General features: G+C 39.1%; 1 protein-coding gene across 1 annotated transcript in view; it reads left to right on the plus strand.

Moving 5' to 3' along the window:
- Positions 1-1,104: 1,104 nt before the first annotated feature.
- Positions 1,105-13,449, plus strand: part of THEMIS (thymocyte selection associated) — a gene marked incomplete at its 3' end in the record, with an annotated part of 13,200 nt that continues 855 nt past the window's right edge. Inside the window, exons 1-3 of the mRNA XM_008939315.1 lie at positions 1,105-1,267; positions 9,782-10,240; positions 13,244-13,449. The exon at positions 13,244-13,449 is cut by the window's right edge and continues 855 nt beyond it. Of these exons, the coding sequence (XP_008937563.1) occupies positions 1,123-1,267; positions 9,782-10,240; positions 13,244-13,449 (810 nt within the window). The remainder of the gene's footprint in view (positions 1,268-9,781; positions 10,241-13,243) is intronic.

The following is a 13,449-nucleotide window of genomic DNA, read 5'->3' on the forward strand; positions in this document are numbered from 1 at the left end:
TTTAGTTAAAGGGCAACAGCTCTCTTGGTCTTCTGATTAGTAACAGATTGGTTGAACGGATCCATAAACAGCGTGTTCTTTCACCTGGCTGTGGTTGAAATTGTGTGGCACTATAATCCAGAATATCTCTGTGCTAATAATCATCATCTTGGTATGCAACAGAAAGGCAGTTGCCTGCTGGGGGAGTTTACAGTCTAAGTACAACACTCCACTTGATCCTAGGTAGGATTCTCAGCAAGAGAAACTAGGCAATGTTGTCACATCCAGGCTGCCAAAACCATCTGACATGATTTTTTTTTTTTTTTTCCTGTACCCTATATATTTCTACATAGGATTAAACATGTACATCAGGTACCTTACTTCTTCAGGGGAGCAGCTGGGATTTACTGGTGTCCATCTCAGTTGTGAAAGCATAGCACAAGCAACAGACAGGTTTACCTGGACATGTCTTCACAACAGAGTAAACTTACCCAGTTGCTCATTCATCCTCCTGTTCCAACACAAACCTGTTCTGTAGTGCTCTACCGAGACTTTGGGAAGGCTGTTTCAGCATGGGGCAGGGATTACCACTGTTAACTTGCCAGGCTTTCTGTTTCATGTAGTTTCTTTAGGTTTGCTGTTGCTACAGAAAGCTCACCTGCTGGTTACACTTTGATATCTCCTGGACACCTTCTAGGGTCTATGTTTGTTTTTTTCTTCTGCTGTAGTCTGTTGTTGTCTATGGAATATGTTATGCCCCATGCCATGCAGAGGCACCTTTCCAACCCAAGCTCCACTGTTTGATGATTTCAGGGTGCAGCTCCTGATGACCCACACGACCCTATTCTCTACCTCATTCCATATTGCTGTAATAACTTGGAAATGCATGTTCTTCAGATCTACTTCTCCTTACATGCATCTGAGAACAGTGTACACATAGAGCTGACCTAGAGTTCACAGAAGCCACAAGATTGATTTTCTCATAACACTAAGGGAGAAAATAAAAATTAGGTTAGCTGTCACAGGATAAGTATTATTTAATGTAACTTATTTTCAAAGAGGTAAAGGCACGTGACAAAGCAAGAAATGGCTGAATAACTCTTTTCTTCCCTTTTGTGTTTCTTTTCAGGCTCCATCTATGAAATGTTTGGAAATGAATGCTGCCTGTCAACAGGAGAAGTTATTAAAGTTATTGGCTTCAAAATTAATAAACTCATAGCAAGCATCTGTGAGAATAATGAAGTCAGCCAGTTTTCAACCAAAGTGGAATTACCACTAAATTTTCCTGGTATAGTATTTAATGAATACATGGTTTTGAGGAATTATAACCCTGAGTAATCGCCTTTATTCATTTTATTGATTCACTGTCTTGACTGATATTTGTTTGGGGTTACAACTCAGTGCTCAAGGATAAGGTTTTATCAGATGGCACAAGATGCAATCAACTAATTTATAAATTTCAACTCTTACAGTTCTTTTTGAAGCCTGAATAGAAATTATTAGTGTTATAATACTTGGTAGTAATGCTTTCTATACCTGAGGTCACTCAGTGTTACTACTCATTACAAAAATCTTTTCAGTTACTTATGACTTCGCCAAAATTTGTCTGAGCTGCAGTCTTCTTTGCTGTGTGCTGAGACCATAATTTATTTACTATTTTTAAATTTTATTATTCTGAATATAAAATATTTCATATACTTTGTTACCTTTTGGTTTTATTTTAATAATTTATTTTCATTCCAGCGGCTAGAGTGGCTGCTCCATGACTGGAAACAGAATTACAGGAAAATCCATGTGGTTTTCTGCCTAAAAAACCACTTCAACTGTTCTATAGAGAAGTCCCAAAATAGTTCAGAGGATGGACTTGAAATTTGCCATGTGTTACTGACTTGTTATTTGAAACTTATCTTCCTCTGTTCGTGTGGCCTTCTTAGGGAGAGCTGGCCAAGTACTGTACCCAGGGTACCTAGTTCAGCATATGTCATATTTATTCATTTTCTCAATTCCTTTACTGTTAGGGTTCAGCTGTGTTAAATAGGGAAGTGATTGAAGGGCAGAGGGAGAAGCACTGGACTGTGAGTATCTATGTGTAGGAGGTGTAAGAGGCGAACTAGGTTACGAAACTAATAGGAAAAGATTGTACCTCAGAGCAGGGCAGAAGGGTGAAGACAATGAACAGTAGAGATAGTTACCAGCATCAGAGGACTGCACCCACACAGAAATACCTATATATATATATATATGTGTGTGTATTATTTCCTATGCTGGGAGTCTCGCAGGCAGCAGAGATAATGGGAGTCTCTCAGGAAAAGGAGATGAACATGATGGAAAATAGCGTGAAGAGGCCAGTGGGATGTGGGATGGAGCCTGTGCTCCATCTGGGAGAGACATTGCAGGACACCTGCAGGTAGGAAACACTGTGGCTGAGCACACACAGGACACAGCAGCCCTCAAGAGCCTGAGATCATGTGCAAGGTTCATTTTGGCCAGCAGTCTAGCTAATGTGCTGAATAAGACTACAGTTTTGTAGGGAGTGCTGAATAAGACTACAGTTTTTTAGGGAAAAAAAAAAAAAAAGAGTATAAGTATTTACTTGACACTGTATTGTACGGCAAGCACATGGGAGGTTAAAATGATGCTGCACAGGGCAATATAACATGAGTGTTTTCTAGTGTTTGAGTGCTTGACTTGGTAACCCCATTGATGTTGCTCTAATGTATTGCTGAGCATGTGAGAACGTGTGCCCACGGATATATATGGTTTAGGTTACGTCAGTGCCCAAACTGGAATGTGCTTTTCCTGCAGAGGGAGACAAGGCACACTTCTTGAAGCAAATAAAATGTAAAAGCCCATCGGAATGCAATGTTTCATCTGAGTTCTGCAGGAAAATATCTTATGCCGTGCCTTCATTTTCCATCTCCAAAATACAGATTTCTCTTTCAAATAGTCCTATGTATCATTTTATTTTCTCCAGTAGATCTTTAATTTACTTTCATGTTTTTCTTACTCAGTGAATCAGAACCATTTGTATGACCACTTATTAAAAGACTTTTTTGGAATGCCATTTTCAAGCACTAGTAGGTCCCAAATGCAGAGATCAAACACACTTTAATTATCTGTGCCTGTCTAGCGATATTAAAGTACTGCTGTACTGTGAACTCTAAAGCTACTTTAGTATTTTTCTTGAAATTCAGGCTTCTTTGCTTTTACTAAAATGTCTTCTATCTTTAAAATATAAATACATATAGAAAGTCAAGTTCTAAATCTTGACTGGCAGATGGGTTTGAACATTTGAATCCTAAAATATCCAACACAACAGAGTGGTCAACGTAATACTACGTTTATTGATGTTGAATCCCCTGACTTTTAGAACAGAATTACTTGCGATTTCAAATGCTTGAACCTAGTGAATCTGGATTTGTTTATATTCAAGTGATCAATTTTACAACCTGGCATTTGGATGTTGTTGCCTTATTGAGCACATTTTCAAATTTGACCTAATCACTACAGTTTGAACTACTACCATTACTTTAGTATTCTCCCAACTAGTGTTATAGGAAACTGGGTTGTTTCACTAGAGAAATAAATTCAGCATTCTTTTTGCGGAAATTTATCATTACTATCTATCTTCCACATGACAGATATTACTCAACAGCAGCACCAAAGAGGGGCATAATGACACTTCTTATTAGCCCAACAGGGAGCAGTGCTCTCTTGTTTCCCTCTGTATATGTACTCATGCATTCAAGAGCTTTTTGGTAAGAGGTAAATTTGCCATTTCTCTAATTTAGCTCTTAGCTGAAGAATGATTATGCTTTACAAAGTCAAGATGTCCCAGTATTTGTTTTTTCTTGACCTTTTTCCTTTCAATTTTATTACATACACATGCTAAGCTTTGAGCATTGCTGTCTTCTCCTTGTCTCCAGAACAAAGCACAGAACCAAATTGCAGATGAGCTTTTTCACATTGGCATTCACTTCAATAAAAATATCTGCAGGTCTCTGTGTTATTTATACTGCACATACAATGCTCTCTCATTAGAGTTGATGTAAAGAAATCTTTTGTTTTGCTGTTATTTTCCATTTCCTCTGTTGTGAGTTATCATCTGCATGTGATGGGCTCATGTATCCTTTTACTGTGTGCACGCTGGCATAAGTAAGAGGCATTTCTATTTAGGTTACTCTGGGGATAGTGTCTCTGTGAGTGAAGAACTGGGTTCATTGGCTTTAAAACGATTCTTGGTCTTTGTCTTTCTGAACTTATTTGCAGTCTACAGAATTCCTTTTTTCTGCTCTGGCAAATCGGATCCTTGATAAAGACCTAATCTGCCCTTTGCATTAGAGAAACCGCTGCAACCGCAAGTTCGCAAGTTCACTAGCCGTGTTATTTCTTTTCATCCTCATTCTAATTTGTTCTTTTTCATGCCTCAGAGGGCCAGGCTATTCTTTCTATGCTCATACACTAAGCAAAAAAAGAAGTCTGCTGTTACTCAAGACACTCCATTGGCTACATCTACAAACATTTTGAGCTACAATTTTCGCTACTAACAAGTTAGCAGAGACAGGTAATTTGCACAACACCTGAACTATGTGCCCACGCAAATTATTTCATTTTGTTCTGTTATATCCCTCCTTCTGCTGGACTGTCCCTATTCTCAGTTGCTGCTGCTGACTCTTATGTGGTCTAATAGACAGGTACTTAGGCGTGACTGTCCCCTTGAGCTCAGCTTCTGCAAGACACAAGACAGGACAGTGGTCTGTCCCCACGCAACATGCACATGGAAGAACAGTGATTAGCCATTTGAAGACTCATCTTGATAGGAGATGATGGAGAGAGATAGGAGGGATGGTCTTTGGAGCAGGATGTGGAGAGGAGGATGCTAAAGCAGAGGAGGTAGAATGGGAGTTGGGGGTGAGCACTAAGAGGAATAACAAGTCAGCTCCAGAGAAGTTGGAAACCGACCTCTTCTCAGTCTTTTGCATTACCTTGGGGAACAGAAACTGTACTGCATCCAGTTCTGGAGCCCCCATTACAAGAGGGACGTGGACCTGCTGGAGCGTGTCCAGAGAAGGGCCATGAGAATGATCCGAGGGCTGGAGCAGCTCTCCTACGAGGACAGACTGAGAGAGTTGGGGCTGTTCAGTCTGGAGAAGAGAAGGTTCCGAGGTGACCTTATTGTGGCCTTCCAGTATCTTAGGGGGGCCTACAAGAAAGCTGGGGAGGGACCTTTTAGGATCTCAAGTAACAACAGAACTAGAGGGAATGGGGCAAAGCTGGAAGTAGGCAGATTCAGGCTGGATGTGAGGAAGAAGTTCTTCACCATGAGAGTGGTGAGACCCTGGAATGGGTTGCCCCGGGAGGTGGTTGAGGCCCCATCCCTGGGGGTCTTTAAGGCCAGGCTGGATGAGGCTCTGGGCAGCCTGATGTAGTGGGAGGTGTCCCTGCTCATGGGAGAGGGGTTGGAACTGGGTGATCCTTGTGGTCCCTTCCAACCCTGACAGATTCTGATCTGTTGTGGCAGAGGACTTTGGAGCCCTGGTGGCTCGGTGGGTGGACTTGATGATCTTGGAGGTCCCTTCCAACCTAAATGATTCTATGATTCTATGATTCTAACTGCTAGTTTACAGCAGGTTTTTCTGCCATTCTCTTTTCCTTGAAAGCTACTTGCTGCTCTGCTAGGTGAGATTAACTACTGGTTTTCTGTGGGGAAAAGAAGAAAAGGAGAGAATAAAAAGGGTACTCCTTTCCTTCAGGACTCTAATTAAGAAATAGGAAGTCTATAAAGCTTCAGGGAGTGCACTTTATTACGCTCTAACCAGTAGCTGCATACACTGTTCTGTAAAAAGGTGGTAAAAACATCCCTCTATCAAAACACGCTTTCCTACAGGACTAAATGGGTGATCCTTGGGCTATGTTTCCTTTCCCATACCAGTGGAAATATTTTTTTCAGACTCCAAAACCCCTGCTCTCTAAAAATGTATACATCAGTTGCCTAGAACTTATCTTGAAAATGACGGGCTGAATAGGTTTGGGGGGGTACTAATTTTGGTATCACAGCTAGGCAGGCACTTCATCTAGTGAAATGCCACTAGGTGCAGCAGTTTCATGGAGTGTAGCAACGGTTATACATTCCTGTAGTTATTATATATGTGTAGTTATTCTTGTATCTATCTGTAATTTTCCCAAATACTATAGGGCATCAGTGCACTTTGGTTGTAGATCAGATTACATTTAGAAAGTAGATCTACAGGAGAAATAGTGCCAGCACTTTATAAACCAGCTGGACTTTTTGCCAAATTTGCTATTTCTATCTGTCTTTTCTGCAGCAGTCCACCAAGCTCTCTTAGGAAAGTCCAGGTGAATTTGATTCAGTCATTTTACAATTTATGAAAAAGCACAAAATAATTTTTTTTTTACCACAAAATGTCCAGACTTTAGCATCTCATACTTACCATACATCTCTTACTCAGGAGATTTCTTTGCTATCTTAGGTTTGGAAAACAGTTGGGTTTGTAATTTGATTCATAATGGTTCTAATAAGATTCCGAATGGTTCAAGATAATGTTGTTTGGGTGGGTTTTTTTGGTTTTGTTTTGTTTTTTTATATATATCCTAGCAAGGAGAGCATTTAAGAGAAGATAATATGGCAGACTATGAACCACAGTGGCTTTCACCCATCATACCAAAATAACTTATATATTCTTATAATAACTTATATATTCACCTCTTTTCTATATAGACAGAAACATATGGAACTTTACATACTCGGAAGCATAAACAGGTGGCTGTTTGGTCCCTCTACTTCATGGGCCTCATCGATACAGAGGCTAAGTATGCAAGGCCACATGGCTCTTCTGTTGTCTATGCAAGCATTCTGTTACTGAAATTGAGAAAACCAGCAGAACAGAAGATGAAGGTTTTTCTGCACCCAGCCCTGACAAAGTCAGTCTGCCTGGACTTGAGGGCATAATCAGTTGTCTAGTTTTGTATGAGATCTGGTAATTATGCTTCCACATGAAGCCTACTTTCCAACCCAGGATGCTCATGAGTTTGTTGCTGAAACAACTAGCTTCCAAATAGCTCTGTAGTCCTAGCAAAATTAATAGAGCATGAGTTTACTGTCAGACTCATAGAGGAGAAGAATGTTTCTCATACCTGTTCATTGCCAAATATTTTCAACAGGGAATTTTTTTTTAACATAGATTATGGAGAATATTTTATGCAATTCTGAAGGTTTTCTAGGGGCTATGTGTGTGCTCCTGTATTACAGATGGGTAAACATAGTCATTGCCTTTGGGATACATCACATGTACTTTGAATACATTTTTAAATGAAGAATATTCCTATTTGTTTTCTCCCAGCACTGCCTGGATAGGATGTCCATTTTGTGCTTGCAAAGCATGATACTGGAACAATGTTTGGGAGATGCTGTCCTTTCTACAATTTCATTGTGTCATTGGTGCAGTGACAACACTGCGATTTTTTCTAAATGCTGATGAATCTGTTTGTCTTGATGTACATTGACAGGTCCAGTACTGATTAGGACTGGGGTAGCTCACTTGCTTGTTATTAACTGTGTTAAAAATGCCTGCAAGAAACGTTAAAAATACCAATGAGGAAGACGAGTGTGTTGAAGTTGTACTTTGTACGTCTGCAGTTACCTTCACAGATGTGGCTTCCTTGCAGCCCAGAAACAGGCCTGAAGGCTTTGCCATAGTAGTGCAGTGAGGACATATATGTAGAGGATGTATTTCCAGAAGGGTGCTAATTTCACACATGAAAAGCTAACTGTTGCACAGCCAAATGTGAAGGAAGAGAATTGCAGGAAGCAGTTATATAGGCACAACTAGTGATCATCTCTGCAGTAGGTCAAATAGGCTATAACTGTTTAAGCTACTGACAACCCCTGAGAGCTGTTAGTTGTCACAGATCCTAGTGATCTCATGGGATACCTAGAACCAAACATGCCCAATGGTGATAAACTATTACAAGCTACTGGACAGACAGAATCTTAATAATGTCTCCTTTAACAAGAACAGTGCTAAAGCTATGAAGTAGCAAGTTTTGTTATAGTGAAACAAGAATCAAACAAAAATCACAGCAATTCCGGGAGGGGGGGGGAGATGTTGTGGTAGCGGGAAAGGTTTAGTACATCTTTTTTAAAGAATACAATCTTAGGGAGCCTCTGCTTCCATGCAGGCCCCTCAGTTGTGCTGATTGTGGTCAGTGGATGAAACTCAGTAAGGGAAAAGGTGTGGGAGCAAATAATTAATCTGGAGTTTATTTTTAACTGAAGCAATTCCCCAATGTAACTTGTTAACAGAGAAGTTCTAGAGTAGGGTGTGAATGTCTTCCCATTATCCAACAACAACTGTGTTCTGGAGGCATCCCACCTTACTAGAGACCCAGGAATCTGCTGGGGCATCCTGGCCTTTTCTCACATTGATTCCCATGAGAAGGAAGTCATAGCCAGTGTGGACCCAGTTCCCACACTAGACAACAGGGGAGGGGCGGCAGGTGGATGGGACATTTGAACCTTGGTAGACATGGCAGAAACAACTCACGAGATGTGGAACTTCCACGAAAGACTCCTGAGCGGTGCCAAGCAACAATCCTTGTGTCCCCATCCCATGCTCCATAACTGTCAGTGTGGGAATATTCTTTTACCACAAAGACACGGTGCCCTTTCTGCTATCCAGAGGAGGCAAAAGTGTGCAGCTTGGCTTTGAGGGAAGGTGAAAAGGCATGACATCTCCCAGGCAGCTTGGCTGCTTTGTCACTGTAGCTGGAACAACCGCTTAATTTGTGTGTGTCCCCTCGCTTGCAGACTTGGCCTAGGAATAACCTCTACATTCAGTTATATACACTTAGAAGAGAGCCTTAGTCAATGGCTGTCCCAGGAAGCTTCAATGTAATTCCACAAGGCAGCATGCACATTGCCATGCCTGGGGAAGAAGACAACTGAATCACACAGTTCATCTAAACCCTACTGCTTAGTCCTTTAAACTGCCCATTTCATCTTCCTCTGTAGAAATACTCACACAAATACAGAAATGTACATATTTTTCTTGCAATGTGAACTCTTAATGAGACAGATGCATGGGGCATGATTAACATGAAATAATAATGTGCCTAGGGGATAGGGAAGCTCAGATGTAGCTTCTGCCTTACAGTACTTCAGCACTTTAATTGCCTTGTGATGGCCAGTGTGCTACAACACTCAAGCTTTGAATTACTCCATCTGGACTATCAGATATGCTAAAATCAATTTTGTTTGCTCATTCTTATCTATAGGTGGTACTTTTTTGTTTGTGATGTGTCTTTAAACTTTCTTGGTCTAGGATTCCTCAGCCTGTGTGTGGAAGAATACGTAGTACAATATTTAGCCAGAAACTTTATTCTGCATTGCACTGATCACATTAGTGTTGCTCTTCCTCATACCATGTCTAATTTTTTTTTTTTTCCTTAAAGATTGGTTTCCTGAGAAGACAGATAAGAATTGAAGATAATTTTTATTCTTTCTGTAGCAATGAAAATAACTTTTTTCTCTTTTTACCATGGACATAAAAATGTTGGATGTCAGAAATTACCTGCAGAGTAGAAAGGACTTATTCCAGTCACCCATGATTTGCTTCATGTAGTTGATATTACAGCTAAAGAGTCACATTTCTAGCAACCAAGGCATCAGATATGAATTGTTTGATGTGCTGTGCTCACCATTCTTATTGCATTCACAAGCTAAAGTTTGACATGACTTCCTTTATGTATTTGCCTTTCTATAATGCAGTTTTTCTGTTCTTAGGTCTTTATAAGGTCGTGGCAGATAAAACTCCGTATGTCAGCATCGAAGAAATTACAAGAAAAGTCTCTATTGGGCCAACAAGATTTGGCCATCCATGTTTCTACAGCCCTGAGGATATGAAATTGGCAAACCTCACTATCAAACGTGGTGAGCAGATCACCTTCAACTCAGTGGAAGAGGTCAATGGAACAATGGCTGTGAACTGTGGCGTGGTCAGAAATAACCAGTCTCATTTCTTCACTTTGCCCCTTTCACAAGAAGGAAAATTCTATGAGTGCGAAGATGACCAGATATACACCCTAAAAGAGATTGCAGAATGGAAAATCCCTAAGTGCAGAAACCGCACTGTCAAACTTTCCAATACTTTACATATGTGTGACTCCTCTAATCCACTTCCTGAGAATTTTGATGGTTGCTTGATTCTCACGCCTGTCTATGAAGTGCAGGCAGTAATGAAATGTAAGTAGGAATCAAAGTCAATGTTCTGTTCATCTTGGTATGGCAAAGTACCATTAAATACATAAAATTTGCTTAAAATATGCAGGAGGGATTCACTGTGGTCAAGAATTCCTGATCTGTACTTGCCAATGCTGCTAGTTTCAAGACAAAGAAAGATAAAAATAATACTACCTGTTTTATTCCTTTATCAACTGCTATATCAGATAGTTACCTTGCCTTTCTTTCTTCTGCCTGTACTGATTCTGTATTGATCATTACAATTAAATAATTGTTGCAAAGAAAATGCGTTGCATAGTGAAAAAAATGGAGCTTAGGAATTCTGTTCAGTTCTCACATTTTCTTTCTTTGCATCTCAGACCAAAATGGACATGAAGAAACCACTTGATCATTTGTGGCTATGGCTAGGTAGAAGAATACGGACATGCATGTAACACATGTCATGTATATTTTTCAGAATGAGGATGCCACATAAGGGAAAACCAAATTCTGCTCTATTGCAGAATCAAATATCAATAGAATATAAACAGAAAAAACTCACAGACATTTTCTGAAACCTCTGGGTTTGGGGAAACAAAAGGATATTAGAAAAACAGTATCTTTAAAAGCTCTAATTTCTATCACAAATTTTTACTTAAAGAAAAACAAAATGTTGTCCATGGTACATTATCACTGTTTTAGTTGTTTGACAAAAATCATTGGAACTGATGGGTTCTGTTCTTACCAATGTCTATATCTATGTCTTACTTTAAACTTGTTAGTGAAATTTGTCACAGGAACAACATTAGAAGGTATGCAAGGTTATAAACACACAGTGAAATACTCCTGACTTACAGTGACTTGAGTAGCTGAGCTGCAATAATAACCCATGTGTGTGTGCATGGTGTGACCTTTCTGAACTGAGACCTTAGCTTAAGATAAAAAGTTTGACCTTGCCACAGGACAGCCCAGGCACTAGGTGGAAAGTTGGTGCCATTCGACTTGTTGACACACCCATCCTGTTAAAAGCTAGCAGGATAGGAGCTTAGCTTTTGGGAAGGATGTTTACTAGAAGCAAACCAGTGAGATTCACAGAAATTAAATCCCAGTAGAAGTATTCATATTAGTATTCATATTCATGAGGATAGTAAGCAAGAAACATTTTTGCAGTTGAGCTGTCTCTGACGAATGATGTAAATAAATGGATAAAAGAGAAAGAAATAAAAGCGGGCAGAGAGCGTTAGCACATTATACTATAGTTGTTAAATGCTTACCATGAGACATTCAGTTGTGTTTGCTATGTGATTTAATGTGTGAGTTTGGAAAGTTGATCTTCACGTGCTTCATTTTCTACAGCTCTAGCTAGATTCAGGAATATACCCCATCTCCTGAAGCTGGATTCACTTAGGGACATTCCTACACCCTCTTGGATATATGTGCAGAATCAATATGAACTTAATGTTTCTGAAAAGCTTTCTGAAGATACAGAAAGTTTTGGTATTTACTTGTCTTCCGATTAAATATTCCAGTGGGAGTTGAATTTGTTGATTTTATTTCATGCTCGTTTATGGTTCATAGTGTACTTAGCATTTAAGAAGAATTAAATATGTCCTAAATAACTATTTAATGCAAACTTGAAAAGTAGGCTTCATGATACATGATTAACTACTTTCTTGTGGAACATGAAAAATGGATTGCCACCATTTTTAGAAAAAATATAAATAGATACTAGATAAAATATGAGAAATACTATTTACAATTCAATAAAAATGATTCCTGATAAGATAGATAGCAGATTACATTTTCACAAGCTGTGGGCAGGAATCCTCTATACTTATCATTCTTAATAATGAACAAATTATATGTGTAGAACTCCCCAAAATGCTCATAGATAACTTTAATTTTCAATAGACATTTCTCCTTCATTTCCCTTGTGGTACTTAGGATATTTGTCACCTGAAGGTGTCAACATGACAAAAGCAAAGTTGGAATAAACAGACCCTGAATCACTGTAATAAAGCCCTGTCATACAAAACACATCTGATACCAACTTTTAAGTATAAAATATTGATGTGTCCTGCTACAAGGAAGTGCAAATCCAGGATCTACTATCCTTGTGTGCAAGTCTACACAGAATAAGTCTTATTGAATCGAGTAATTAAATATTATTTGCTTGTTAAATTTTACTGCCCTTGTCAGTGATCTGTGGTGTCACTGATCGGGAGCGAAATTCTTAACAGGCTTTAATTGCATAGTCGGCTTTGTGCTTGGAAGCTTTGCATCCAAGAATTTTGCAGGTTCCAATGGGATAAAAGAGTTTTTGTTCCCTGTCAGACTGTTAAATGCAATGGCTCAGCTCTGACGGTGAATAAAACCCAATGCTGAAGAAAAAGATGCAGGATTTCCACAGAGGACCATTATAGCAGAAATTTCTTCATTCATTAACAATAAGCCTAGACTTCGTTACACAAAGGTCTGGCCTTTTATTTTTTTAAGTGATATTATTTTCCAATAATTATAGATGTTTTCATTATTCTTATAAATACCAGAATGTCTTCTTTCTTCCAGACTGGCCATAGCAACATGTGTTAATGAGTTCAAATGCTATATATTTATCGAAACATTTCCCCATCCATTTATTTGGAGAAACCATGTTACTATGAAATAAGAATAGAAATACATCTTATGCTCAAGAAAAAGAGTTTGATAGATCACCAGCAGATTAAACTTGGAGGTGCTGTGAGAAAGATGGTGAACAAATTTGTTTTCCTTTCCTTTTTCTTAAACTTTTGTCCATTTGCACACCTTATTCTCATCTCCTCATTTCCTTCTTCTTTTATGAGGTCTCCTGCATATTTAATAGCCACGTGACTCAAAATAGACTTTGGCCCTTTTAATTGTGCATGTTAACATATGGAGGTGCACACCTCAGAGAAGATAATTTAGTATCTGGCCAACAAGATGTGTGTATTTTATTCCAATGTCACGTTTGAAAATAAAAATTAATTTATTTCTCTTTCTTTTCAGTTAGAAAGGATATAGTTCATATCCTCTCAGATCTAGATGTCGAGGTCAAGGATATAACAGACTCTTATGATATTAGCTCTTTCATTCAGCCTCTGTCTTTGGAAGATGTGTTTGAGAGAACAAGCAAGGAATTTCCTGTGGTTGCTGAGATAATGGAAGGGCCTTCAGGAAGCAAAAAACCTAGTAGCTTACTGTATACAGGGAAA

Source organism: Merops nubicus, unplaced genomic scaffold, assembly GCF_000691845.1.
Source record: "Merops nubicus isolate BGI_N331 unplaced genomic scaffold, ASM69184v1 scaffold29154, whole genome shotgun sequence".
NCBI classification, from domain to species: Eukaryota; Metazoa; Chordata; class Aves; order Coraciiformes; family Meropidae; genus Merops; species Merops nubicus.